Below are 26219 nucleotides of genomic sequence, written 5' to 3'. Positions count from 1 at the left end.
TTTCCTTATGTCGGTAATCTATCTTCTTATATTAATAGCATACATCATACATTGCGGGGGGTTCGTGGTCTTGTTCCCTCACTCCAGGAGAAGGTCCTGATGAGGTAACACTGCTAATGTCATGATTTTGATCTTTCTCCCCTCTTTTCCAGGGGGTACTGCACTCTCATTGGACATATTGTCACAGGACTTTCTAACCCCTTATCAGATTGTGACTACTGTCATAATTTCTGCAGTTGTTTTTTGTCCATGTAATTTTTTTTGAGGCTTTAGCTGTTGTCTTCAAACAAGCTTGTGTCACATCACCCTGATGCTCAAGAAACCCACTCGTGACCCCCACGACATCCAAAATTACTGTACTGTCTCTCTCCATCCCTTTCTCTCAAAAACTACTGAATGTGCTGTTTTAAACCCACTCTCTCCTTTTCTGTGAAAGGATGACCTTCTAGAGCCTCAGCAGTCTGGCTTGAGGGCTGACCATTCAACTGAGACTGCCCTCCTTGCAGTCAGTGAGGAGCTCCAGTTTCTCTCCCCACTGTCCCCATAGTCCTTGCACTCTGTGCAGCTCCCTTCTTGCTGGCCTCCCTGCCTCCGCCATCAGACCTCTCCAACTCATCCAGAATGCTGCTGCTCATCTGGACCTCATCTGGATGTTAAAAAAAGATAGAGAAGAAAAAAACAACTGATGCAGTCAGATGCAAAATGGAAGTACTGAATCAAATAAAATGAACCACTCTACCTGTACATGCACAAACAAATGGTAGAATTTGGAATTCAGTGGAATTCAGCCACCTCACAGTAATAGTGCCAGCCTGTTTATCAATGTGTACAAAAAAAAGCAGTCTTGTTCTGTGTAATCACTGGAAAGATATCACCCCTGAGACTTCCCAGATGCTACAGTATAAACCACTGCAAGAGAGGGAGAGGGATCTCTGTACTGAAACGCGAATACATGGAAAGCCTCAAGACTTTCCCAGAAATGTATGTGCACTTTAAACATATGAACTCCTGTAGGGAATCCTGAAAAGTGCCAAACTCTTGTGCGGTATAAGTATGGGGCATGCTGCCCCACCAAGCCGTAACTTGGCAGGATGGCATACCTGCCAACCCAATTACCGTTGATATTTTATGTCATCAATTTACCATTATGTATGTCACCAAGGTATTGTACAGGTATTACATTCGAAGGTGGGTCCCATATAGGGTCTCATATTGTGCCATTGTTCAGGCTTTATTTTGTAATTTTTTAAAATGTCAGAATGATTTGGGTTTCAAGCTAGTGAGGTCTAAATCTTATGTTTTTATGTTGTACCAAATGGTTTGCATAAGTTAAATATATAGAATACCATTCACGAGAATGTATCCCAAGGTATTAGCTTATGTAAGTACCATAATAAGAATGAAAAATTAACTGACAAGACGACACTCAGCAAGTGTCTTCTTGTCAGTTAATTATCATATCTCTTATTCACCTGAATTTCCACTAATTAAGCTCTGACGATGACCATTAGAAACTTCCCACCCTGTTACATGCTGTGCAAGTTATTTTTCTCTCTTTTTTTCAAACAATAAAAAGTGAAATTATTTACAGTGATGTACTTTTTAAAAAAATGGACGACTAAAAAATATAAACTCAAACTAAAAAACTCAAAATACAAACTCAAAGTAAAAAGCAAGGTTTAACCTTCATGATTAAAAATGATCATGGCAAGTTGTTTAACAACCTCTTCTGTCTGTCTGAATATTTCATTTCATAGAGTACATTAGTCTCCTATTTATACACATTTGGTATGATGTTTTCACAGCATGTCATTGCTGTTCCTGCCTGCTGCACATGGCCTCCCCCTTTCGGCAGCCTGATAATTCATGGCTCTAGCTCTGTTCTGGGCATAGTCCTTGCTTCTCAGAAAGCACGTGGTTTCCCTCCTCCTCTATCAGGATGATGTAGGCAGGCAGATGTTCAGCAGCAAAAGAAGAGGCAATGCTGTAGTCAAGTCATTATCGTGTCTATACCTATCGGACCGAATCGCAACACAGGTGTTAGAGATCAATTTTGGAGGTGCATTTTACATATGCAAAAGCAATAGTTCAAATGGTGTATTTTTAGTTAGCCAGCAAGCCAGCGTAATGGGTTAGAGATTTGCTTCAGTCAGAGTGGGGATTTTAACCCTGGTCTATTAGTCGTGCAAACAGTTCCATGGACAGTTGTTTAAGAGCCTCTGTCTTCAGCCTTGCTTATTTTGGAGATTTAGCTCCATCTAGATTCTCCCCATAACAACACTGATGTTTTCACAGCAAAAAGTGAAAATAGAGAATATATTTCAATCCCCGGCAGCGATACTTGGTCAGACATTCCTACGAACACAACTGGCAGTGTTCGTGGGTGGGAAGCCGGTGAGGGTATGAGTCCTGATCGTTGCATTAGCGACTCCTACTGGTTGGTTGGAATGCCTGTTCAGCAGGGAGGGGATCTGGGAGAGATAGCGTGAACCTCCGCACGCGTTAGTCTCTCCCAGTGAAACTCCTTGCTGTCAGGTGAAAAGAAGCGGCTGGCGACTCCACATGTATCAGAGGCTGGCATGTGGTAGTCTACACCCTCCCCAGACCGACAGAGAATAGCGCATCGACCAGGACTGTGATACACACGGGGAATTGGTATAACAACTAAATTGGGGAGAAAATGGAAGAAAATGGCAAAAAAAAAAAAAAAAAAAAATAGAGAATATTTAATTTTATTGAATACTTTAGTCTCTATTTATAAAAGTTTGGTATGATGTCATTGCTGTTCCTGCCTGCTGGTGGTCACCGCTGCCCCCCCCCCCCCCCCCCCCCCTTTAGGCAGCCTGATGATTCATGGCTCTAACTCTGTTCTAGTCATAGTCCTTGCTTCTCAGAAAGCACGTGGTTTCCCTCCTCCTCCATCAGGATGGTGTAGGCAGGCAGCTCTTCAGCTGAAAAAGAAGAGGCAATGCTGTAGCCAACCACACCTCTGCTGCCTGCCATTTGTAAGTGGCAACAACAGCAGTGCCTCTCATTTCTGACTGGCAGGAGCCAATCACAGCACTCGGCTGAATCCCATTTCTCATCACTGCTTCCTCTCTCTCAGCCTCTGTCAGGGCCAGATTCTGCAGCAGTGAGTAGACCTGATCCAAAATAGCTGCAATTGTTTTTCATTTGTGAATATGAACGCTTCCAAATATTTGATTGATTGATATATCAAAATGAACTCAACTTAAGTAAACATTTGTTTTCATTTTCAAAACAATCATTTGAATGCATTTAAACAAATCTTTAAAAAGAATTAAAATATTTGAATATTTTAAAAAATGTATCTTTTGGAATTTATTCAGTGGTTCTGAAACTAATGTAGTAATGAACAATTACCTCATGATGACTGAGGTTTTCAAATGAGCAGACATGTGAATAAGGGCAAGATTAATCCTCATTTGATATCTGCAATAATTAAGCAGCTATATTCTATAATGTAGTTTGAGATTTATGTCATAAATATCTAAATATTTGTATATTTCATATTCAATTAATTTTTAAATGGGCGAAGCTATGGTGAGCTGTCAATCATGGGCACAGTTAAAAGCAATCAAACCAATTTTCTGTCCACAGCAAAACATGACAATTGGTCCAAATCAGGTGAGCGAATGATTACCCCGAAGAAGGCATCTTGCTGAAGCACATTGGTTTTACTATTTAAAAAAATCATTTTTATTCCTCACCCAAGTGTGAAAAACCCCTTTTCTACACTTTTATTCACGTTTCTTAGCACCCTGTAGTGTTATAGTCCAGTAACGCCAAAGTCACACCATTTACAAATGATGGCCCCAGGCATTTTGAGTTCCCTAAAGTCTCATTTTCCCACATTATGCTAAAATGCAGCTCACCTACTAGGAGCGCAAACTTATCTTCCCACAAGTTTCCCTTAATTATTGGAGATGCTGTCATGGTGCTGGATGCGGATATGTTAATTTTCTCCTGTGTTCATATGTACTGCTGGTCATTTCCCTCATCTATGATGAGTGCAAATCAATACAAAAATGTTTCAATATTTGACTGCAGGACATGTGTCTATAGTGGAGCCCTCAGTGAACTTAACCAAATTTGCAACACATTTTAGTTCTTGAAGAATTTCCTCTCAATGGCGTCATTTCTTGGAAACTGCTCTTGCTACTCTGGGATTTTTGGTATGGAATGGATGGTTAGCCCACTTGGATTGCTGACACTTGTATACAAAACGAAAGATTAAATAAATGGTGTATATTTCCCCCTAATGGAATGGAATGGTATTGCAAGAAGTAAAAAAATAAAGACAATAAATGAAGCTTAGTTCAGAATTTTTGTACAATTTTGTATAATCAGCTGAGTGGGTTAGGGGGCTCATTTCTCAGACTTGGTGTAAATTGCATCCTCAGATATTTAATTGCATGAAAAATGTAATGCGATATTTATCAAAGTTTAATATGCCTCTATGATTTCACTGATAAATCAGAGTTATCCTACAAATGGCTGGTCTCGGGAGAGGGGATCGTGCATACTGGTTAAGTGGGCACAACTGCTTGGGTTGCACTGCCTAATCAGCCTAAGGACTAAAAATGTGCTTCTTATCTCAGGGGGTGTATGAGTCAGGGCCTGCACCTGAGAGAGACAGAGAGAGCAAAATGACAATGTCAGCAAGGTGAGGATTAATTGAGGTTTGATGTCCAGCGCTCTGAGTACCGTACACAAGTGCATCAACCATTAAAACACCCCATTTACCCAACATGTAAAATGTAATATGAAAAAAATGTAATAAAATACATGTAATATGTATTTGATTTAATTTCGTAATTATTATCAAAGATATGAATTATCAATCAAATCGCCAAATTCATTGTTAGGCAGAGCAAACTGTTTGATCAACCTTCATCAAAATGTACAACTCACAACCAGATGAAAATTAAGGAATTTATTAAATTTTCACATCTCATCTAAAGACGAGGTTCAACTACCTTAAAACAATGAACAAAGGTTACAGACATGGACAGTCACACAAGAAATGAATGAGAGAATATACCAAACCACAGCTGTATAATCCAAAATGGAAAAACCCAAGACAGCAGAATGTTCCCAAAAATCAGAGATGAAATGTAGAATGCCAGACCTAGATGTAGGACTCAGATGCCAACTTCCAAATGTTAACAACTTATTCCTTCCAAGTTGCCCATAAACAAACTTAACTAAAGGAAAGCCGCGTATTTTCACTGGTGAAAAAGAGGAGGGGGCAGGGGCATGGACACACATACACACACACACACACACACACGCAGACACACAGATTCACCCTCAGATAATAAACTCTAGTTCTGTCTTTTCTCCAGGCTATGCTGGCTGAGCACTTTGAAGCTTCCTAGGCTGAGAACGGTCAAATGGTGAATTACATGTCTGACAACAAATGACCTCTAGTAGTAATCATTTGTTTGGCTTTGGTTTTATTTTTGTCTGTTATTAGTTTGCATGAAACATGCTAACTTCTTCTTCTTCTTCTTCTCCTCCTCTGATTTTAATGGCGGTTGGCAAACCTAAATTGATGCAATGCCGCCACCTACTGTGTACATTTGGGTTCCATCCAACTCCCTCCAAACCCTTTCACCAAAATTCCCTGTATTTCGTCCCCCTTCACATCCGTTATACCCAAAATTTCTTTCTCTGCATCCACCACCATCCTTATTCTCTCTGGTTTTGTTTCTATCTCGCTTGCACAGTTAATCACCATCGCAATAAAAGCCAGAAACCTTCTTCTATCCAAATGCATGATTTCTTTGTCACATCTCCCTTGATCTTTTCCCTCTATTCCAGTTATATTCTGTTCCTTCCTCTCAGTTCCTGCTTCTGCCCTCACGCTCTTTGTTGCTTCTGCATATGTTATTTTATTCTGCATTTGTGTTCTTTCCACCTCACTTTCCCTCTTCCTTCTTCCACACTGCTTTGCCCCAGCTTCATGATTTTCCCCACAGTGAAAGCATATTGCTTGTTCTTTAGACACTGTACAATCATCATCAGAACACCCATCTTTCCAACACCTTCTACACCTGTGATCCTTTTTCCTACACACCGCTGCCATGTGTCCATAATCCTGACACCAATAGCACCTCAGTGGAACCCTCTCAGATTCCCTCACCCTGTAACAAACATAATCTAAATAGACTCTTTCTGGTAATTCTCCCTCAAATTCTAAAGTACTGATCCACATTTTTGTTCATTTCCCTCCTGATAGCTTTTCATCCGTTTTGCCCCTAAAACTCCTTCTACCTCCAAAAAACAATTGGCGTCTATCGACAACAGGACCCCACTAATAACACCTTTCCGCATTGCTCTTTCTCTCATTAAAAAACGAACTACTTTTGTGGATTCAAGTCTTTTGATTTTAGGAACCTTGTCCCTCAGTCTCTTCGACTGACACTCCACAATTACAATCCTCCCCCCCCCCGGTTACCCTCACTGCTCTTACTTCCCCAATCTCCTTTTTTTACGAGTTTCCCTATTTCGTGGGCATCATTAAAAACTCCATTTGCTTCCCATCCATGCCCGAGCCTCACATCCACCTTTATTCCAACTACATATTTATCATCCTTCGTATTCAATTCCTTTTTTACTTTTCTTATTTCCTCCTTCCACCACTTCACACTCCATTTCTTGAAGTCACTTCATCCGTAATCCAAATTTGATTGTCAACAAACATATAATTCAAAATCATAGACCAAAACAACTGTCCTCGCATGCGACACTCATTCACCTCTGGCGCTCTTTCTTCCCTTGCCTAATGCTCGACCTTCTGAGAAAGTCCACATGTGCTAACTTCTGTTCTTCTTCTTCTTCTTCTTCTTCTTATCCTTCTTGTAAACACTATCTGAAGAAAAACATGTATTCAATGTACAAAAATGCCAAGTTACTCACACATACAAAGCACTATAAGCCATCAACACTTTCAAAATCTAGGCCTGCCATCAAAAGTACTGATATAAAAATTACAAAAGATTTTCTTTTTTAATAATTGATGAGAAGAACTCTGCTGAAAACGAACCACTGCCAAACAAACTGTGTTCTCATATTGGCTTTAAACTTTGCATTCAGTGACACTCCATGCAAGTGGAGACCACAGATTCAGATTCTGCAGTTGTGCTCGGAAATTTGTCATTATTTAAAAGTGAAAATTCTGAGTGGCTAGTGACTTTAGAAAACCACTAGCCACTTAGTGGCTGCTGAGCCAATAAATTGATTTTAAGCCCTGGCGCAGAAAAAATCCAGGTTCAAATCTGATTGAAAAGTCACCATAAATGAGCATTCTGCATTATTATTATTATTATTATTATTATTATTATTATTATTAGCTATGTTGTGGCAGTTTTCCAAAAAGACCATTTGGAGACTCCAAAAGGACACTTGGTAACCAAATGAAATTATGGGTCTTTAGAGGTGTAAAATTCAATATATTGTATACTGTATACTCGTGAAAGAAGTATCCTTAAAAGAGACTTGCTTTGCCACCCCTTCCCTCTCCATCTCGCCTCTTCACTTCCCTCTCCTTGCAACCTCTGGCAGCAGCAGGTCTGGAAGATTGAAGAAAATATATACATTAGCTATCTAGTTTACTAATCCATTCATTTAGGTCCTTTGATTGACATTTTCATCAAATCCCAGCCCTCCCCCCAATCAACATGTCAAAATATGCTCAATATTCTCAATTCTCAATTTTCTCAAAATATTTTTATTATTATTCAGTACTCCTTACTCCTTATTTATAAGAGTTCTGGATAATAATAAAAATATTTTGAGTATGTATTTAGATGCTCACCGATATAAAATGGGATCAATTCATCACTGAATGTGCCCTCTGCTGTGGATTCAAAGCTGTTTTCATTGTCCTCCTCAGAAATATTCTCTCAGATGAGTGATTTTCTTCCAAATTCATTGCAAGAATTCTTGGGAAGATCTTCTTCCAGAATGTATTAGAGTTTTCTGAAAACAGTTTGATTAAATTATTTTATGGAATTTTTAATAAGCACCATCTATAGAATTGAATGGCTATTTTGAAGGATTTTGCAATCCATAATTCTGAAATTCCCACAGTAAAAATATGTGGATTCCATTGCATGCATACCTGTTCTTCAAGAATATATTGAACTTTGCAGAAAACTGTTTGATTTCATAAATTTATTGAATTTCAAAAAAGGAACTGTTGTCGCTAAAACATTTGCACGGTAAAATAGTTAAAGAGGTAGAACCATGAGTTTTACTGCTTTCAAATGGTATATCGTGTGACCAGACTGAAAATTCCATCGTAAAAAAACGTAATGAATGCAGGCTGGTGTGACTTTAAGGGGTTAAGGCAAGGGGGCTTGTGCAGGTGAGGCCCGGGGAGGGGTAAATCTGTGGGAGTGATGTGGTGCCACACTGGTGAAATAGCGACCTAACTATAGTACCTGATTACAATTTAACATATGAATTATATGAGCATGGATTTTAATTAGCCTAAAATTAACCTGTCTTTCAGCACCCTGCAACCTCTCCAACCACCCTGTCTCTCTTCTCCCTTTCTTTCTGTCTCTTTTTTCCGCCCTCCCTCTGTCACTTTCTCTGTCCCTAGCACCCCTTCACTCAATATGAGCTGTTGACATGCATGTGCACCAGATTAAGTATGCTTGACCTTTTTCTTTTCCCTTGATGAAACTGCGAGATGTGAGATGGGGTAATTCATAAATATTCAGAGACTGATGCTATCGCTGTTAACTGTCACAGGCAGAGCAGAATTAATTTCCTAAAATGGGATCTCCCCAGCAACAGCCATGGCCTCTTAATGCCATGTAGGCATAAGCTGTGCTGTATCTCTTCACACCCTTGTTTTGTGGGCACCATTTTGTATTTTAGTTAAAGAGTATTTCTCACAGCAATGACAGACTGTGGTCAGTCCAGTGTATCACTGCATGTGGGTGTTGCTTGGAGCCTTCAGTCTGTCTGATGTAATACTTTTTGGGGCCTGTCAGTCTGTCCGTCAGCATTGGCAGTGGCAGCAATAATGGTGGTTAAGGAGCTGAGCACTGCAGCACAGATGTTGCAAGTTTGCCTCGCCTGTGGATCACGGCTGCCACTACCACTGAACCACTGAGCTTGGCGCAGCACTCAATCTATATTCAGTAGCTATCCAGCCTTACAAATGGATAGTGTACCAATAGTGTGAGATATGTAGACTGCCCTGGATAAGAGATACGCCGTCTGGCCTTTTTGTATCTGTTTGTATCAGTGTCCTCAGCCTGGGTTCATCCCTCTCCTGGGCCTCATTAAGGAAGTGAGTTGCATACAGTAAGTATGTCAGTCCCATCTATCTCATACAGGATTATTCAGAAGATCAAAGCAGCAGCACACTTGTGATATTTTGAGTCATGTAGGCTGACTGTCGAATGCTCCCCCTTTGAGCTGATGGACACCCTTAGATCCTTGCCTCGAGCTGTCAAACTTTTCACCCCATCCTCAGAATCGCTTAAGACTCTGTGTGGGAGAAAGAGTGGCAGCTGACTTCTTCACTGTTGCTATGTTCCGCAGGCCTCTGCAGGCCAAGAGTAGGTTTGAGCTGAAAGCTCTCTCTCTCTCACTCTCTCTCTCTTTCTTTGAGAGATGGCAATATACTGTAGCAATGAGGTAAAACCCAGTGCACACTGTTCTGCTAAATAATGCTCTTTGTGCAAAAAAACGAAAACAAAAAAAAACAGTGAATACAGGGTAAAATTAGACCAGTATCCTCAATCAACAGACATACAAAAAGGCAGTAAAATTCTGTATTCATCAAAAAGTGGCCCCACTCCTATCATTACAAAGCCCTGAAATGCCAAAAGCTGAGCCCAGCTTTAGAATCAACCAATTATCAGGCAACACAACACAATCACACCTCATAACATATTGGGAAACACACACAAAAGCACAGAGCAAATTAGAATTCTCTCCAGCCCTGAAAAGAGGATGTATTGTGCAAGAGAACCTGACCACTGTGAAAAACATTTAACAAAGAAACATTCCAACAAAGTGCAGTGACTCGGTGGGTCAATTTCAGCGTGATGGGTAGTAGTGCATGCTTTTTCCTGAAACCCACAACCTCCAAGCAGCACACACACACACACACACACACACACACAAACTGCTCAGCACCTTTATTGAAACAGGTACAAAAGACATACATTTAGACAGTTACACATTTAGAAAGACAGCTTGACACAACCCTACATTCAGCTGGATACAAAATGACTTCCTGGTTGTAGTTCCTGTGTGTAATCCAACGGAGGTGATTGAAAGTGCTACCTGTTTTCCTCCAAGTGAAACAGCGGACTGCTGCTCTCCAGCAGTGGAAGGAAGGAAGCTCTTAAAACATGGAAAGTGGGGACCTTCTGTCAATCACTCTCTCTTGACCAGGGGCGACATAGCTCAGGAGGTCAGAGCGGTTGTCTGGCAGTCGGAAGGTTGCCGGTTCGATCCCCCGCCCTGGGCGTAGCGGGGATCGAAGTGTAGCAAAGTGTCCCTGAGCAAGTCACCTAACCCCTAATTGCTCCCAATGAGCTGATTGGTACCTTGCATGGCAGCCTTTCACCATTGGCGTGTGAATGTATGTGTGAATGGGTGAATGAGAGGCATCAATTGTAAAGTGCTTTGGATAAAAGCGCTATATAAATGCAGTCCATTTACCATTTGACCATGATGAAAATGGGTAGTGGCTACATCAGTATTTCCATGGCGTAACCCTGTGGGACAAAAAGGGGACTGTCCTGGTCTCTCCACTCTCGTGCTTGCATGCATTGGAGTCCATACTGCCGTGGTAGGGAGGTCAAACCTGTTTTGGCGATCTTTCAGAAAACACAGTGCATGAAGAATTTTGACCGTTTATTCTTCATGCATAATTTTAAAAACGCTGCAGTATAATCAAACAACAACATATAAATAGCTAACATGCCAGAATATAACAGTTGCTCGCTATAATAAAATTAAAAAAACGAGTTTCCAGCCGCATGTAATCACTGTCATTGGAGGGAAACGCATCATCACCTGTGTGACTTTTAGGATGGGGTTATCTTTTCCTTTAACAGCATGAACCAATGTTTTGTGGTATTTGTACCGTGAAACTAACATACTGTAAGCTTTTACTGGTATGTATTGTTATTGGATGCGACATTTAATGGAAGGTGTACTCTCAAAATGCAATATGTGTCAATATATATCAGATTCAAGCGGCCCTGTGGCTTCATTGAACAGGGTCATGTCTCCCTTTTCACCCTAATAAAAAACACCCATTCGTAAAACTAAAATGCTTTATACCACACTGTAGAGAAGACCGTGGCAAAGATATACATGTAAGTTCAAACTTGTTGTTCACTTAGCCACCAGAAAACACGTACACTGGCAGCAGGCCATAGCTGACTGAGGCTATTCTAGCTGCTGGGGATTCGGATTCCAGAAGGTGGCGCATGTCTCCTTTTCACTGTCATTACAAAAAACATCCATTTGTAAAACTCAAATGTCTTATGCCACACTTTATATAAGACCATGGCAAAATATACATTTTAAAATATTGTTGTTCAATCAAGGTTTAGCTGTCTAGACATATCAGAAAACATTTTATAGGGCTTCTTCCCCGGCATAACTTGGACAAATTGGAATTGAACAGTTAGGATTTTGGTGAAGCATTAAGTGCAGACACAAATGCTCCTAAACAGAGTCAAGGCTCAATTAAGACAGGACCAGTCTATCTAATATCTGACAATTCAATTATGAAAGTGTTATTGAAAGCAGGTCTAAGCACATGATATTATTGTTTAAAGATTCATGGTTTTAGTCTCTTTGTAATGAGACCATACATTAATATTCTAGGTGGTAATTCAGTTCAGCTATTGAATACCACTACAAGATGCTGCTTTTAACAACAGATGAGATGAAAGTCCAACTGGCATGCCTCAGCAACCAGTTCTACGTAGACTTTAGGATTTTTAGTTGATGATTTCAATCGAATATCGATTGGCATTCATACTCAAAATGGGAAGAAGGAAACCATGACCCTTATGATAATCCGGGCCCTGACACCCCATAAATAGCTTAGTGTCTTGAGGTCCCTTCAGAGACAACTCTGCAGGAGGTGGGACCCATAGATGTATGCCTAGATTAGGGTATCAATGTGACTTTTAATTTCCCAAATGACGTTTCCTTTGATGTCTGTGGGCGAAGAACAGGCTAAATTCTTAAAAACAATATAGTATATGAACCTTGAATAAATTTTCCCTATCAAAATATATTGTTTCTCTCTCTAAGGCCATAATCTGAACACTAGATAACTGACAGCTCTTTCTTTCCAGGTTTTCTCTCTTGTCTACAAGCCTGCTGAGTCTTGTAGGGGGTTGGAGTGCCCACCTTGATTCTATCTTTAGACATTCAATAGTGCAAAGCCACAGAAATCTCCCATGGTGCACCCTCTTTAATGAGTCAGCCCTTTTGTTCTGGTCCGGATGTGGAGGCTGAGGGCCCACACGGACCTTTCTACAGCTACTGGTCCAGGGGCTCTGCTCTGTTTCCTCTGTTCTCTCTCTGAGTCTCTGAGTACCTGAGAGGTCTCTGAATTCATTTGTGACAAAAATGACTGGTTTGCTATATTGATGGACCCTGGAAATTTAATGAGAGGCGTGCAAGACTTTGAGAGTAAAATGAAATTGATTTTAATATTAATAATTTTTTCATACCTTAATTTTTAAGTAATAAACAATGAGTGTGTAAGTGATTCTCTTGTTTTAGGGAAAGCTTTTCTTTTTATGGGAATCAATCAGTGCGTTTACATGCACAGTTGAAATCGATCTATATTAATAGGTTTTATGTTGTCTGTGCCTGGACTATTAAAGACAAAAAATGGACAACTTTACAGCGCTGTACATTTCATACGTTCTATATGCTTTAGTTTTGGTACAAATGAGATGAGGTGCTTCCAGCGTACACGGATCTGCTCAGGGCTTCTTATAAATCCTGCTTCCTCCCATTTTTTCGCAACTTTTTTGAATAGTTCGCCATCTGCGTTTTTCTTCCATCCATGTATTTTAGGATATTTAACTCATTTAGTTGCGATAGCATGAATTTGGTCTCTTCGTCCGTCCAGAAATGTTTTTTTTTGCCATGATACTTCCTCGACTGTGCGCTCGCTGTTCGATTTCCGGATTAATTACCTGTCGCTGCGGAACCTCTAACCTACGGAACATGTGCAGAACGCCTAGGCCAATTTTTGGCCTATTGAAGCGTGTATATGCTGTAGTAAATCGACCCTCAACCGCATTATCTAGGTATGTTAGTCTGACTCTAAAAAATTTGACTTAGTGCAATTTCAGTCAGACTACAATTTTTACATTATTCCAGTTTTAGCCAGACTAAAACAATAAATCAACTTTTTCAAACATCATGTAAACCCACTGAGTGTCATTCAAGGTTTTTAAAATGTGTTTTTAAGGTTGCTTCCAGCTTGGGTTTCAACGTATCTGTATATCCTGATAAGAATCTTTTTTTTCTTTGTTTGGAAATTAGGAAAATTGTGGATTTGCTCAGGTAAAGCTTTGAAAGGAACACTGGTTCATTTTCTTTCATCTGTTGTTGCGTCAGGTCTGAGAGTGTTAGCTCGGGCATAGTTACGGCTGGACACATCATAACTTTGCGTTACAAATGCATTAACTGGTTATTCCACTACAGTGCCATTTCCTGCCAAACTAAAAAAACAAAAAAAAAAAAACAAATTAAAAATAATGTGCATACAGCATTTATTCCTGCCATAGCATTTACACATGCTGCTGTACAGTGCCCCCTGTGGTCCTTATGAACAGCAGCAAAGGACTGACGACCAATCATAATAGCTGTTATCAGAAGGCATTTCCAAGTTATTGGACGGTGAGACCCTGGGCTGTGCATGAAGGCAGCAGAGGGCCACTGAAGGTCTCTCGCCCCCAGAGCCTCCATTGTACATGGGCGCAGCGTACCGGCGGCATGGCATACTGGCACTCCGCACAGGCTGAACATGTGAAGAAGAGACCAGATGGCACCATGTAATCTTCTGCCACTACCCTTGTGACAACCATTAAAGATCACATGCTTTAACCAGCTGTGCTCATCTCAATACAGTGTGTGTACATATGATTTATCCATGTATGATTTCTATAAAATATATCTACTTTAACAAGCTGTGTAGACATACATGCATATTAATCTGTACAACTATCTACCCACATATTTATCAAGGATATCTGCTATAATCCACTGTGTACATACTGATTTGTGTTTCAATTGCTTTTTTAATAAGGGAAATTAAAAAAGAAAACTAAAACAGGTTGAGAGCAGTTAGTTTAGTCTATTCCCAGTAAACAGTCAGTTACGTATACGTATACGTATATATAGGCATCTATCATTTTCCCTGTCCATTTTTCTGTATGTCTGCGTCTGTTTGTCATGAGAGCAGCAGTGCTCTGTGCAGGTGTAAGGATGACACAACTCCATCTGTGTGTTCCTTGAGATAAGCCTCCGCTGTGTCACTCATCCAGAATGACATGTGTCTGTCTCATCCTCCGCTCCATGTGTGTGTCACGTGGAGCTGAATAACTCATAGCTGCTTCCTATCAGTGACTAGTGTGCCTCCACTGCATTCATTGACACTGCTTTCGAAGAGCCTTGGAGTGGGGACCACTTCCATTCTGAGACTCCCAGTCTCATTCAGAAGTATCCCATGTTTTTAAAACATTTTTTAATATATATGCATTTGGCATCCAACATGGGGCTGTGCAAATACAATTCCCTCCCATTATTGGAATGTTCAGTTATCTGCACCCATAGCTATGTTAATGCACATTCCCTTATAGACATTCATGGCTCTCTTCCAAAACACATGGTGTCACCAGCAAACAAGCTGGGAGTGGGCTCCCATTAGAACAGTACTTTTTTTTTCCATGTCACTTTCCAAAGAAAAGCAACATAAGTCATAGTATTTTTGTATCTAGGTGATTGAAAGGGTGACTCCCTTAAATTTAATGCTTGCCTTTTTGTATTACTCATAACAAATGAATCCATGCAGAGTATAATTAGAAGCTTGAAGATTATGTAATTGCCTTTGTTACTTTGGAATTCTTGCTATGTTGCTTTGAGTGGTCAATACACAAACCTGAGGTTCGTATTGCTGAAGTTGTACTGTAGCTTGTAAATAGTGATTTGTGTAGTTATGTAGACAAACATGAAAGGTGTGCAAAAATGGCTGCTGGGAAAGTGGGGAAGTGTAATCACTTCACACAGCCAGTACCAAGCAAGCAAGCAAAAATCAAATGCTGAGGCTGTCTGTGGCTTCAAGAACCCCAAGGCCTGCAAGTCTCAGCAGCAGGCTAAATTGGGACTCTAGAAAGTCTCAAGTATCAGAATCTCTCATCTAAGCACAGGGATTCTCCTGGGACTTAAGAATCCAACAGTCATCCATTTCATCTACCAGCACAAATACAGGCCCGTGCAGCTTTATACCAGCCCACCATTTGCTTCTTCCACGGGGTGATCCAAGGCTAAATGGCAGTCTACTCATCACCCTGGATAAGATCACCAGCTAAACAAAATGTATTTTGTTCATTAATATATTCAACACATTTCATGATTTACTGGTTTATTTCACAATGTAAAACTTTCTAATGGGAACACAGCACCTATCAGCATAGAAATTATACCATGAAAATCAGCATAGAGTGAGGCTTCAAAGCTGATTGTATTATTCTACCTAGTTTGGCACCAGACTCAGCATTTATATGGTGATACGATAATACAGTTTATGATAAAATACTGACAGAGGAACACATTGGCAGATTTATGCACAAAATGCAAATCAATTAACAACCTCATAAAATACTTTCAGGTGTTCACATAACCAGGGATAAAATATAGTTCTGCCAAAAAGTAGGATTTTATTACAGAGTTGTGCATATCATTTGAACATAGCATAATGTTTATTAGGTCAGGTGAATGCACTATAATTTTTTTGCAGATGTAATGTACTCATGAAAAATATATCAGTACTGTATATCTTAACAGCAACACAGAAAACAGACATTTATGGGAAACTGAATGCAAATCTACTGTGAATAATCTCATTATGCCTTGGTTTCACACTGATACTAAGTGAAACCATTCTTATCATCGCATGCTTTTTTATTCGTTGCCAGTATTACCTGTCACTATTCGGTGAGCTCCCTGCGCACCCACTAAATCTAATGTGCACGTTGAAAAAGGCACAAAAGAATGTTTACCACAGCACACACTGTATATAGCATATAGAATGTAGCACTAGATTGTCCTACTCATTAAAAGTGAGTCAAATCCATGCACAGAGCCTGTGTAGGCAATGGATCCAAATCCCATAAAATTCTTCAAGTGCAGCGTATTAAAATGTACGTACCACCAAAATTCAATGTGTGCAAATTCAGTTTTTGATACCAGTTTAACAGGATAGTTATACACTTTAAATATGATGAACTGTCAAAAATGTCATGAATGTGAGTGTGCAGCACAGTAGTGTAACAAAGTGATACAAAATAACTGTCATGCATCACCCAGTTGGGCGCTGAACATTAGTTCAGGGGCTCTTCCCCAACTTCACTGTAGTCCTGTAATCCATTATTAAAAACATTCATCTGGTTCAATCAGGGAATGGTTCATAGAATATCTTTAACACGCAATAGACCTAACAAAATCACAGGTTTCAGCAACATTTACAACATAAAGGTGACTGCATTAAGACATACATCTATTATCTATAAAACTCTAAAATATCTGTTGTTCAGCTGTAACAGTTCTCCCTGCTCACAGTGAGCAAATCTAAGCAAATCTATTCTCTATTAAAAATCTATTCCTATGTTTATTAGAATATAGACTGCCATATATTTACACCCGCACACACACACATGCACTGTACACACACATAACCAGTGCTGTAAACAAAATAAACAAAAATATCAACATATTGCAAAGGATCGAACATTAGAGTTACATATCACACATTTCTATAATCATATTTCAATATATTCCTTATCTTTCTAAGTACTGATTAAAATACACACACACATTATGGCATTACTGTTAAAAGGCATACTATGCAGGATTTCTACATTAAAAATATTATAAAATAACCACGCTACAGCATATCTATGATACACTGGCAATCTCAGTCTTTACGCATTTACACCAAATTTGTGCGTCTTTACCTGTATTTGTTATTCTAAAACGTTTTTGGGACTTTTCTGGGTTTGTTGCTCTTGTCTGTGTGGGGAGGGGTGCAGAGCCTGTGGTTTTGGTTCAGATTGCACCTGTAAGTAACGTTACCTCTGGCTATTCAGCTAGCTACGATATGTAGCTAGATGGCCGAAGTCAGTTACTCAGGGTGAGTGGGTGGGGTTTAAGACAGAGGAGGAGGCTTCTTCGATTGTAAACACAGGACCACAGCAAGGCTAAAATCATGCATAGTATGCATTTACCCTGGGAAAAACTCTATACACAAGTGTTAACAAAGAATCATTTACAAAGAGCACAAATTCACATAGATCTCCAAAATGGGTCAGATGGTTGTTCATATGTACAGTATATAAAATGAGCAAAGATTCCAGAGTATGGCAAACATAAGCAGGTGTTTTTTTACATAGCCTTGTCTCCATCAAGAGGTAAGGGGGATGGGTTTTCCCATAGGTGTGCAGGTCAAGTAGTAGGAGGGGGACGGGCCACGCCTCCACCTTCCTTGTGTGTTCCTGGCTGTTGGACCACACTCACAGTGAAAGCTGGATCATTATTGGCCCCAGGTCTCAGTTGGAGTCTCCACCTACCGCATATTCTGCCAATCCAGTACTGTCCCAGTACTGCTCCTCTTCTGGGTAGTACAGGCAGACAGACAGACCGGCAGACAGAGACAGGCAGATGTCCAGATAGGCATAGTGAGACAGACATGTAGGCAGACAGACATTTAGAGAGAAAGTTGGAGACAGTATGAATCAGGCAGGTACTGTATATCTCTGTAATAAGGAGTAGACAGGACCATTTTCAAGAAGACAAATGTTTGGACAGGGTCCTGATTTTTGTATTCGGTCCAAATAGGCAGTTTCCTCACCTAGTCCTCCTATACATGCTGCTCCACACCTTCGTACTCACTAACTAATCTTCTCCAAGTCCCCATAAAAACCCATTCATATTACATATTTTTTCATCACAATATTTTTTCACATCCACATCAACAGGTGTGAAGCACTGTAAATCAAAACATCCAGATATCCTTCCCACTGGCAAGTGGAGTTTAAGGTTTTGGATTTATTGTAGTAACTGATGTATGTACATGCATATCTGCATGCCTCCATGTGTATGTATCTGAGCATACTGTATGAGTAAGTGTGTGTTCATTTGTGGTGTGTATGCTCAATGCTACAGTACTGTCCTACCCGGGAATCAAACCTGTGATTATGGTTTATGTTGGGCTTACATTAATAAGTTGTGTCCTGCCCAGGCTTGTGGAATAACCCACAGGCTTAAGTCAAAAGACTAATGTCTATGTATCCCCCTTGGAAGAAGGCTGTTATATGCCTATGCACCCACTCTTCCATCTGTAGAAGAGGCAGGCACTGGATGAGGACACGTTAATGTGAATGGCATGGGATTGTTTTGCACAGAACTTAATCATCACTAACTCACCATTTCAGTTTAGAACAAACAGAAAGGTTTCTGGATGCACTGTGGCTCCAAACACCTTTACCTGCTAGAGAATAGTATAGTGAGGAACTCAAGGTTTTGCTTGTTACTGGTGCCATGCGGGGTGCAGACTGCTGGGCAGACCACCACATGATTGAGTCCAAGCTCAGAGTGACAGTACGCCATCCTGTCTGCCTCCACAGATCATGCAAGAAGCAGCTGAACGGTACTCGACTGAAATATCCTATGGTGCTGATGCTTCTGTTGCGCCATTGCAGAGAAGCTGCAGGACAGTGATTTTCATTAGGACTCAGAAAGCTCTGTTGATTCCAAATGGGCCTATTTCAGCTCAAAATTTCACTGGCAACAGTCTTAGAATGCATCAGGAGTGGATTGATGGAAATTCCTACACCATCTCCACTCTACTAGACACCATTCACAGAGCCCATAGTGAATTACTGAATGAAGTGAATCAAAGATCCACAAGCAACACTGGGAAACATCAAGAAAGGCGGGGCAGTCAACCTTTTGAAATCTGTAAAATTACCGGTGGATTATGAAGGCCAAGGAAATACAGTCGTTCCCACGAAAGGACATGCACAACTTTTGATGCAATAAAGAATATCTACAGACCAAGAAACTTCTTCTTTGCACCACTGATGTCAGCTGATGGTTGGAGTTTGATCAAAAACCAAAGGCTCATTTTCCAGTGATGGGCTGAACACTTTGAGACCCTTCTTAATCAGCCCATCTCAGTGGACCACTCAGTCCCAAGAGAACTCCCCAGCCATCCAGCAATTCAAGATCTGGATCTACCACCAATATTTAGTGAAGTGCTGTCTGCAGTTCACACCTTGAAGTACAACAAGACTCCTGGCCCTGACAGTATCTCTGCAGAGAGCTTGAAGGTGGCTACTTCTGCATCAGCTTTACATTATCTCATCACTGATATAGGGAAACATGAAGCTGTAAACCAGCAATGGTGGGACACTAATATTGTGATCATTTATAAAGGCAAAGGTGATAAAGTTCTGCACAGACTAATACAGAGCCTTACTGAAAACCTGCAACTAGAATCACATTGTGGCTGCAGGAATGACCCAAGGACCATGGAAATGGTATTCACAGCCCACCAACTGCAAGAGAAATGACAGGAATAGCATCAAGTTCTCTTTGTGGCATTTGTTGACCTGTGAAAACCCTTTGACACAGTCAATGTGGGATCCTTTACTCATATTTTGGCTGCCCACAGACGTTTGTCCATATTCTATGGCAATTCCATGAAGACATGATGGCATATGACCACAGATGGCCCACAGACTGAGTCTGCACTGGTGTCAGGCAGGGATGTGTGCTAGAAACTGTTCGTTTTCCTCCTATATGACACCCAGCTACTTCACAAAGAAATGTGAGGCAAATAGTGACTGGATTTTAAACTAGATGGAAACCTGTTCAATATCCGTAGATATTCTCATGCACAGGCGAGCCTCACCTGCTGCCTGGGGCTCAGCAGGGGGCTGGGCATGGCTGGGGTTATCGGTGGTACTCTGGTCTTTTGGGGGCCACCGCAGTTCTCCACTCTCTACCTCGCCACTCTCTGTGGGCTCCACCACGATAGATGGAAGCCGTTTGGACAGCTTGGGGTACCTCTCATGGGAATCTGGGAAGATCTGGAAACATAGAAGAAGGGGAATGTGTTGTATTCAGCTGGGATCCACAATGATTAAAAACAGAGGTTCATGGGAAAAAATCCTCCCAATGCTGCACATGATAGACACATGGATTAAACAATAGAGCTCTATTATTACTAGAGCCCCATTCTGGCTGGTAAAGAGCCAATTTTTAGCCCCAGTTTCTTCACTAATTTTCTCTTATCTCCCTACATAGAATTCCCCAATTATATCAGCAGGCCCATCCCTTCACTCCAATATCCACTGCCAGCTGGGGAGACAGCATAAAAGTGCACGCTCTCTTCGGAAGCATGTGCTGTTAGCCCCTTCTGACCTTGCAGTCCACCAGCTGACTGTTCTTCTGTCCCTATATGAAACTTTACCTGTGGTCTAATCTACGAGTGAACCAGTGTTGGTGTATAAAGCTTATTATCTTGCTTAGTCTGTGTAATTGGTGGAAACAAAGACCTGCACCACACTGGCCCTCCAGGACCAGAATTGCCCTCCCCTGGTTTATATGGCGTGTGTTTGTTCCATGTTTGTGTGTAGGCGCACAATTCCTGTACTTGCTTGGCTGGTCGGTGTGTGCAAGTAAACTCACCTGAAAATGGATGTCCTGGTCCCCAGGGTTGAAGTCCTCCATGACTGCTTCAGGGCTGTTCATCACCTCTGTCATCCTGAGGAAACAGGCCTACACCAGTCACTATATAGCTACACCCCCAAAGTGTGGCCCTCTGGGAGATAGAGTCCAGTTGGAGTGGCACCCTGGCCATTCAAAACTATATTGTGCAGAAGTTAACTAAACTTCTAAAACCATAATGATATTTAACAGCTAAAAAAAAATGAAAACATGTCAGCTGACTGTGATGAAAATCCTATGCTCAATATAAAACTTTTTAAAAAAATGTCATTAAGATGAAAGCATTGAATTATCTTGTACCAAGGCAAGCACTTTCAAATATTCCAAGTTCAGCAGGATTTAAGTTGCACCTCATTCCTTCTCATTAAATGAAACTTCCTCTTCAATGGATTCCTCTTTTTACTTTTTGTTTATGGTTTACTACACACACACACACACACACACAACAAAAGGCACCTCTGATTTCACATTTTGATTCAGTGTTCTTTAAATAACAATAAAAGTGATGTCATGCCATGTCCAAATGGTGCGTGTACAAATTTAGAAATGAATTTTTGAGTCAGAAGCAAACAAACTAAATAACCCCCTCATAAAGCTCCAACATTCCAAAATCTATAAGCCCGTGGTACATTTTCAATTGTGAATATTGGTAATATGTGTCAATGTCTTACTGGCGTTTGCAATATACAATATGCAGAACAGGATGAAATTCAAAATTACATGAGCAAATCACTATTTTGCCCTTTCCTGTTTGCATTAATTTAAGGTGCTCCACATAAGAATATTTGCTGAACTTCTTGCTGAATGTAAATTGTAGGGCACTACAGGGTTAAGGTAGAAAAACTCACTATTTCAATCCCAGTCTCTGAAGATCATTACACTTTTGGAACATTGTTTTAAAACATCCACAACAGTAAACCTGTGAGTTCTAACATTCTGTCATAGCTAGAGGATTCCCCTTTTTTTTTGGCTATTTCAGTTAAAACTGGCAGCATGCGTAATGTAGCTTCAATAGAGAATATTAGGCTAAGTCTTGAACAATCAGAGCGCTAAACTGTCACTTGCGATTGTTCCTAGTCTTCATCAGCCCTTTGGTGAAGACCCTTTAAATTCCATGCCAACCATAGTACAGAAATCTAAAATGTGTGATTCATTTCAGATTCCTTTGACAAGAACACTATGATGGAAAATATTTTCGCCATTAATAAAATAAAATGGAAGGGAAGAAAAAGTAAGTTATTCTAAAAAAGGAATCTGAGAAAATTTTCTGGGCTTACACAAGGAGACAGAAAAAGATTTTTAAGCTCACATTTCAAATAATACTGTTATTTTAAAAACAAAAGTTGATATTAAGTTATATAAAACAAATAATCCAGGTCCAGCATTCGAGCCCCTTTACTAGCATTGCAGTAATATATGCTTGTTTGTGTAGATAACAGCAAAATCAAAAATACTGGTTCATCGCAATCTTCTCATGTTTCTTATTCTCCCACTATAGACTGAGAAAATTCTGGAAAGGTCAGCTAGGTTGGTACGTTCTGGTGCATCTCTTACTGAGAAGAAAGATAATTAGTTGCCAGAGGGACTAAGAGGGCTTTGAGTTATTTGTGGGGTTCCCCAGATGGTGTCCTCTTGGAACATCTTTGTGCCGCTCCAGAGAAACTCATAGCGGGACTTTAAAGCCTGGCGGGGGATTCTGGACAGTTTGACGGGTCGCCTTGGAAACGGTTTGATGGCGCCTTTGATTATGCAAGCGCTTCACTTGGTGGTGTCTGGTATACAACGGATATAAACCCCTGCTTCATGCAGAGCTGATATTAACTGTAATAAGAAATTAGGTGACCCTAATCTCTGATTAACACTATTAAAAAACTGAATTCTCTACAAGCTTGACAGAGAACAATAACTGCAAACTACAGGTGGCCACATCAAAGAGATTTACTGATGCTGCAATGAGGATATAATTGGGAACTGAGAGCTCAGTGCTACATTAATTAATTACATTAATTACTTCAAACCATTCAATTCAGAAGTCTCACAAAATACATTATAATACTGCTGGAAGGTTTATTAAAATTGTATGTGTATAGCTGCTCAAAACATGAATTCAGCATGAGAAACATTTGATGTAAAGAAAAATACTAGATGTAACTGTAATGTTATATTAAAGATTTATGTTTGCGTAATATGTAAGTTTCTGGTCTGGTAGAGGAAGATGTTTTTCGTAGCAAGGTCTTTTGGGCAGAGCAGAACACTGGACATTACATAATTAGGGGGCCAAGCAGCAAGTGATTAACCCCTATTTTTTTTTTGCTAGGATTCTTCTTCTTTCTCCTCTTGCTAAATTTTCACCCCTTTCTCATGCTCAAAATCTCACGAAATTCAGCAGGCACGCCCGGTAAGGCTGCCAGTTCATTATGCATGACACACATGCAACTAACACTCTAGGTGGCACTGTAGCGCCATCTGCAAAATTGTAACACTGAAAAAACACTTATTTTGGCTATTCCTCAATACCAGATTTCTTCCACAAGTCTACCTCCTCTTCCTGAACAAATAATTTAATAGACCCCATAACCCCCACCATATTGGATTTCAATAAGGGTCAGTGGCCACTACTCTTTCTCCATGAAAAGTGCACCAAAACTAGAACAGTAGACTTTCCTATTTGAGTGCAGTAGTCTCAAAGCTAGCTATAAGTTTTTGGCAGCATGTAACTTTAAAATTGCTGGTATGCAAACTAACAAATATGTAAGGAAGCTATAAAAGATGTATAATTTTCTGACGGAATCCTGAAAAGACCAGACAATAAAAAGGTTTTAACTCTTAAAAGATAAAGGGAACATGGATCTTGACAAACAGTCAGATTGTCCCTGATTGGTTTCACATTCCCTCGGCAAATGAAAAATGGAACACATTTTGAGGATAGCAGGCCAGTGTTGTGTGAACACAGCAGACTTTAACACGCTTTCAATTTGTCCAAATGGTCCCAAAGGGGAGGCATAGAGAGCAAAGTGCAGCCACAAGAGAGAGAAATTGTCCCTGATTACAGACAAGATATGGTTCATGGTGAGACAGCACATATCACTAACACATTCTGCACATGTCAGGGATAAGAAAATCTTCCTGAAGCAAAGATATAGGAACAGTATCGAACATGCAGCAATTTTTATATTTATTTATTCATACCATATACTTTTCTAACAATAATGTACCCTACAAAACGACACTGACATTATGACACAGATTATTAATAAAGTTAAAAGGAAGATAGCCAACTGACTGGAGCTTTAATATCGTGTTAACATTAAGGCTATATTTCATAAATGCATTGAAACAGTTTACCACAAGGATAGCCTAAATACGGAATAGAAAAACTGAAGATATAAACGTATACTTAAGAATAATTTTGTGGAATGGAACTTTGTCCATGGCTTTAAAAAAAAAAAAAAAAAAAAAAAAAACGATCCCAGGAGATGGATGTTTGAACTTAATTTTTTTTAAATGTCGCTTTTTTGCCGCCAAAAAGCGCAGATAGGTTTCTGCTGTCGTCACTTACGATCCATTTAATATTGTGATGTAGACTTAAGACTTTGCATAGGATAAAACCACCACCTCCAGAAAACATAAAACAAAAACATTGTGAATTTTAAAAGTAGGCTATATTATTTAATATTATAACACCGGGTGTTCGTATAATTTCACCTCTTCAAGCTGTCCCTCTATAATGGATTAGTTGAAATGTCTCTTTCCCATTTTTGAACAATTAAATACTTGCTTTAATAGCACTGCCCCCTGGCTGATCATTACCTACATTTGATCTCTTCCTGTGGCTATGCCTGCACGCCCAAAACGTTTGTAATAATACTTATTGTTCTAATTATAGTTCAATTCTGCCGCGAAAGCATTCCACACTCACCGTCCTAACGCGTCTGTTCCGCTCCGGTTACAGCGCTGTTGTATTCCTATTGAAGGCGCAGGCTGTAGTTTCTTACTATAATACGGTGCTGTGTGTTCTCAGGTTTGTCGCTCCAGCGCTTTAAGCATGCGCAAAACTAGGACCGATTGTCTTCACAAGTGTTTCGGAAAGGCAGAGGGACAATGCGTGATTTAATACATACATAATCAGGGAGGCGCTGACAGATGGAGCGCTTGTTTTCCCTCCTACCCACCTGATTCGTGACCAAAGAACGCACATAGCTGTCAATCCGGAACTTGTCCTTAATCATAACAACTACCGGCTAAGTTGAGACATTTAAAAAGTTACAAGTGATTTAGTGTTTAATGATTTGCGTGTCGTGATTTTCTTTCATAGAGAGCAATGTATGTACATAAAATTATTATTATTATTATTATTATTATTATGTGACTTTCCTTTTTTGTGACTTGCAATGCACTCATAGAACCGGGTCCAAGCAATGGTCCAGGGGCACTATGGGAAAGATGATCTTTTATGTGATGTAAAGGAGGGTGATCTGGACTTTGCAGATGCTGATTTTGCCTGAGATCTTGTTAATACGTTTCTGCACTGCTTTTTTGACAAGCCCTACAGCTCCTATGACCACTGTTGTATCACCTCTGTTGTCATTTCCCACATCCTATTGATCTAGATCGCTGGGTCCTTGTACTTAGACAGCTTCTTGGTGACCTTGACAGATGTGTTGTATCCTGATGGTACAGCCATGTGGAGGAGTATGCACTTTCAATTTTCATCATTCTATATTTTGATGACGATGCCTGTTCACACTTACATTACATTACATTACATTCATTTGGCAGACGCTTTTATCCAAAGCGACGTACAAAAAAGTACACTTATTTCTCTGTCTGTATGGATGGGCATGTCCCATAGGATGGTAACCTCATTGTTCTCAATGACAGTGCTAGGTTGGTGTTGGTACCACTTGTTGGTTGTCTTGGTCTTGTGTTCCCTACAGATCTTCCAGTGTAGGTACGTTGTTACCTTGCTGTGTCTGTTGATATATTCTGTCTTTCTCGTTTCTGGGCAGCCTGAGACAATGTGATGGATGGGTTCCTCCAGTTTCCTGGAGGTCCTGCAGTGTGGTTCTGTTCCATCCTTGGTAATTCTCTGGCGGTAGGATCCAGTGGCATAGGTTAACACTTCACTTAGGAAACACTTCATTTCCTGCATTCTGGTGAATTTTTAT

The 26219-nt window shown here is 40.2% G+C and overlaps 1 protein-coding gene across 2 annotated transcripts; it reads right to left on the bottom strand.

Annotated features, from left to right (window-relative positions):
* Nucleotides 1-16438: 16438 nt before the first annotated feature.
* Nucleotides 16439-25210, bottom strand: LOC118229384 (protein LBH-like). Of its 2 annotated transcripts, none has more exons than XM_035421297.1 (4): nucleotides 24971-25210; nucleotides 21013-21088; nucleotides 20234-20411; nucleotides 16439-17932 (listed from the first exon to the last, which is right to left on the bottom strand). In XM_035421297.1, exons 2-4 carry the CDS (start codon nucleotides 21085-21087, stop codon nucleotides 17868-17870), a joined length of 318 nt encoding a protein of 105 aa, XP_035277188.1. In that variant the 5' UTR covers nucleotide 21088; nucleotides 24971-25210; the 3' UTR covers nucleotides 16439-17867. The 2 variants fall into 2 exon arrangements, with proteins under 2 accessions (XP_035277188.1, XP_035277189.1); XM_035421298.1 differs by having other exon boundaries at nucleotides 16439-17929.
* Nucleotides 25211-26219: the final 1009 nt, after the last annotated feature.

The sequence above is a fragment of the Anguilla anguilla genome, chromosome 6 (assembly GCF_013347855.1).
Source record: "Anguilla anguilla isolate fAngAng1 chromosome 6, fAngAng1.pri, whole genome shotgun sequence".
NCBI lineage: Eukaryota > Metazoa > Chordata > Actinopteri > Anguilliformes > Anguillidae > Anguilla > Anguilla anguilla.
This window is presented reverse-complemented; position numbering and strand designations above follow the sequence as displayed.

Excerpts from the sequence above, each read along its gene's own strand:
- LOC118229384 (XM_035421297.1), bottom strand. The coding sequence starts at position 21,087 with ATGACAGAGGTGATGAACAGCCCTGAAGCAGTCATGGAGGACTTCAAC. Across the intron at positions 20,412-21,012 it reads ACCAGGACATCCATTTTCAG|ATCTTCCCAGATTCCCATGA; the intron begins GTGAGTTTACTT and ends CTATGTTTCCAG. Across the intron at positions 17,933-20,233 it reads TGCTGAGCCCCAGGCAGCAG|AAGAGGAGCAGTACTGGGAC; the intron begins GTGAGGCTCGCC and ends TGTACTACCCAG.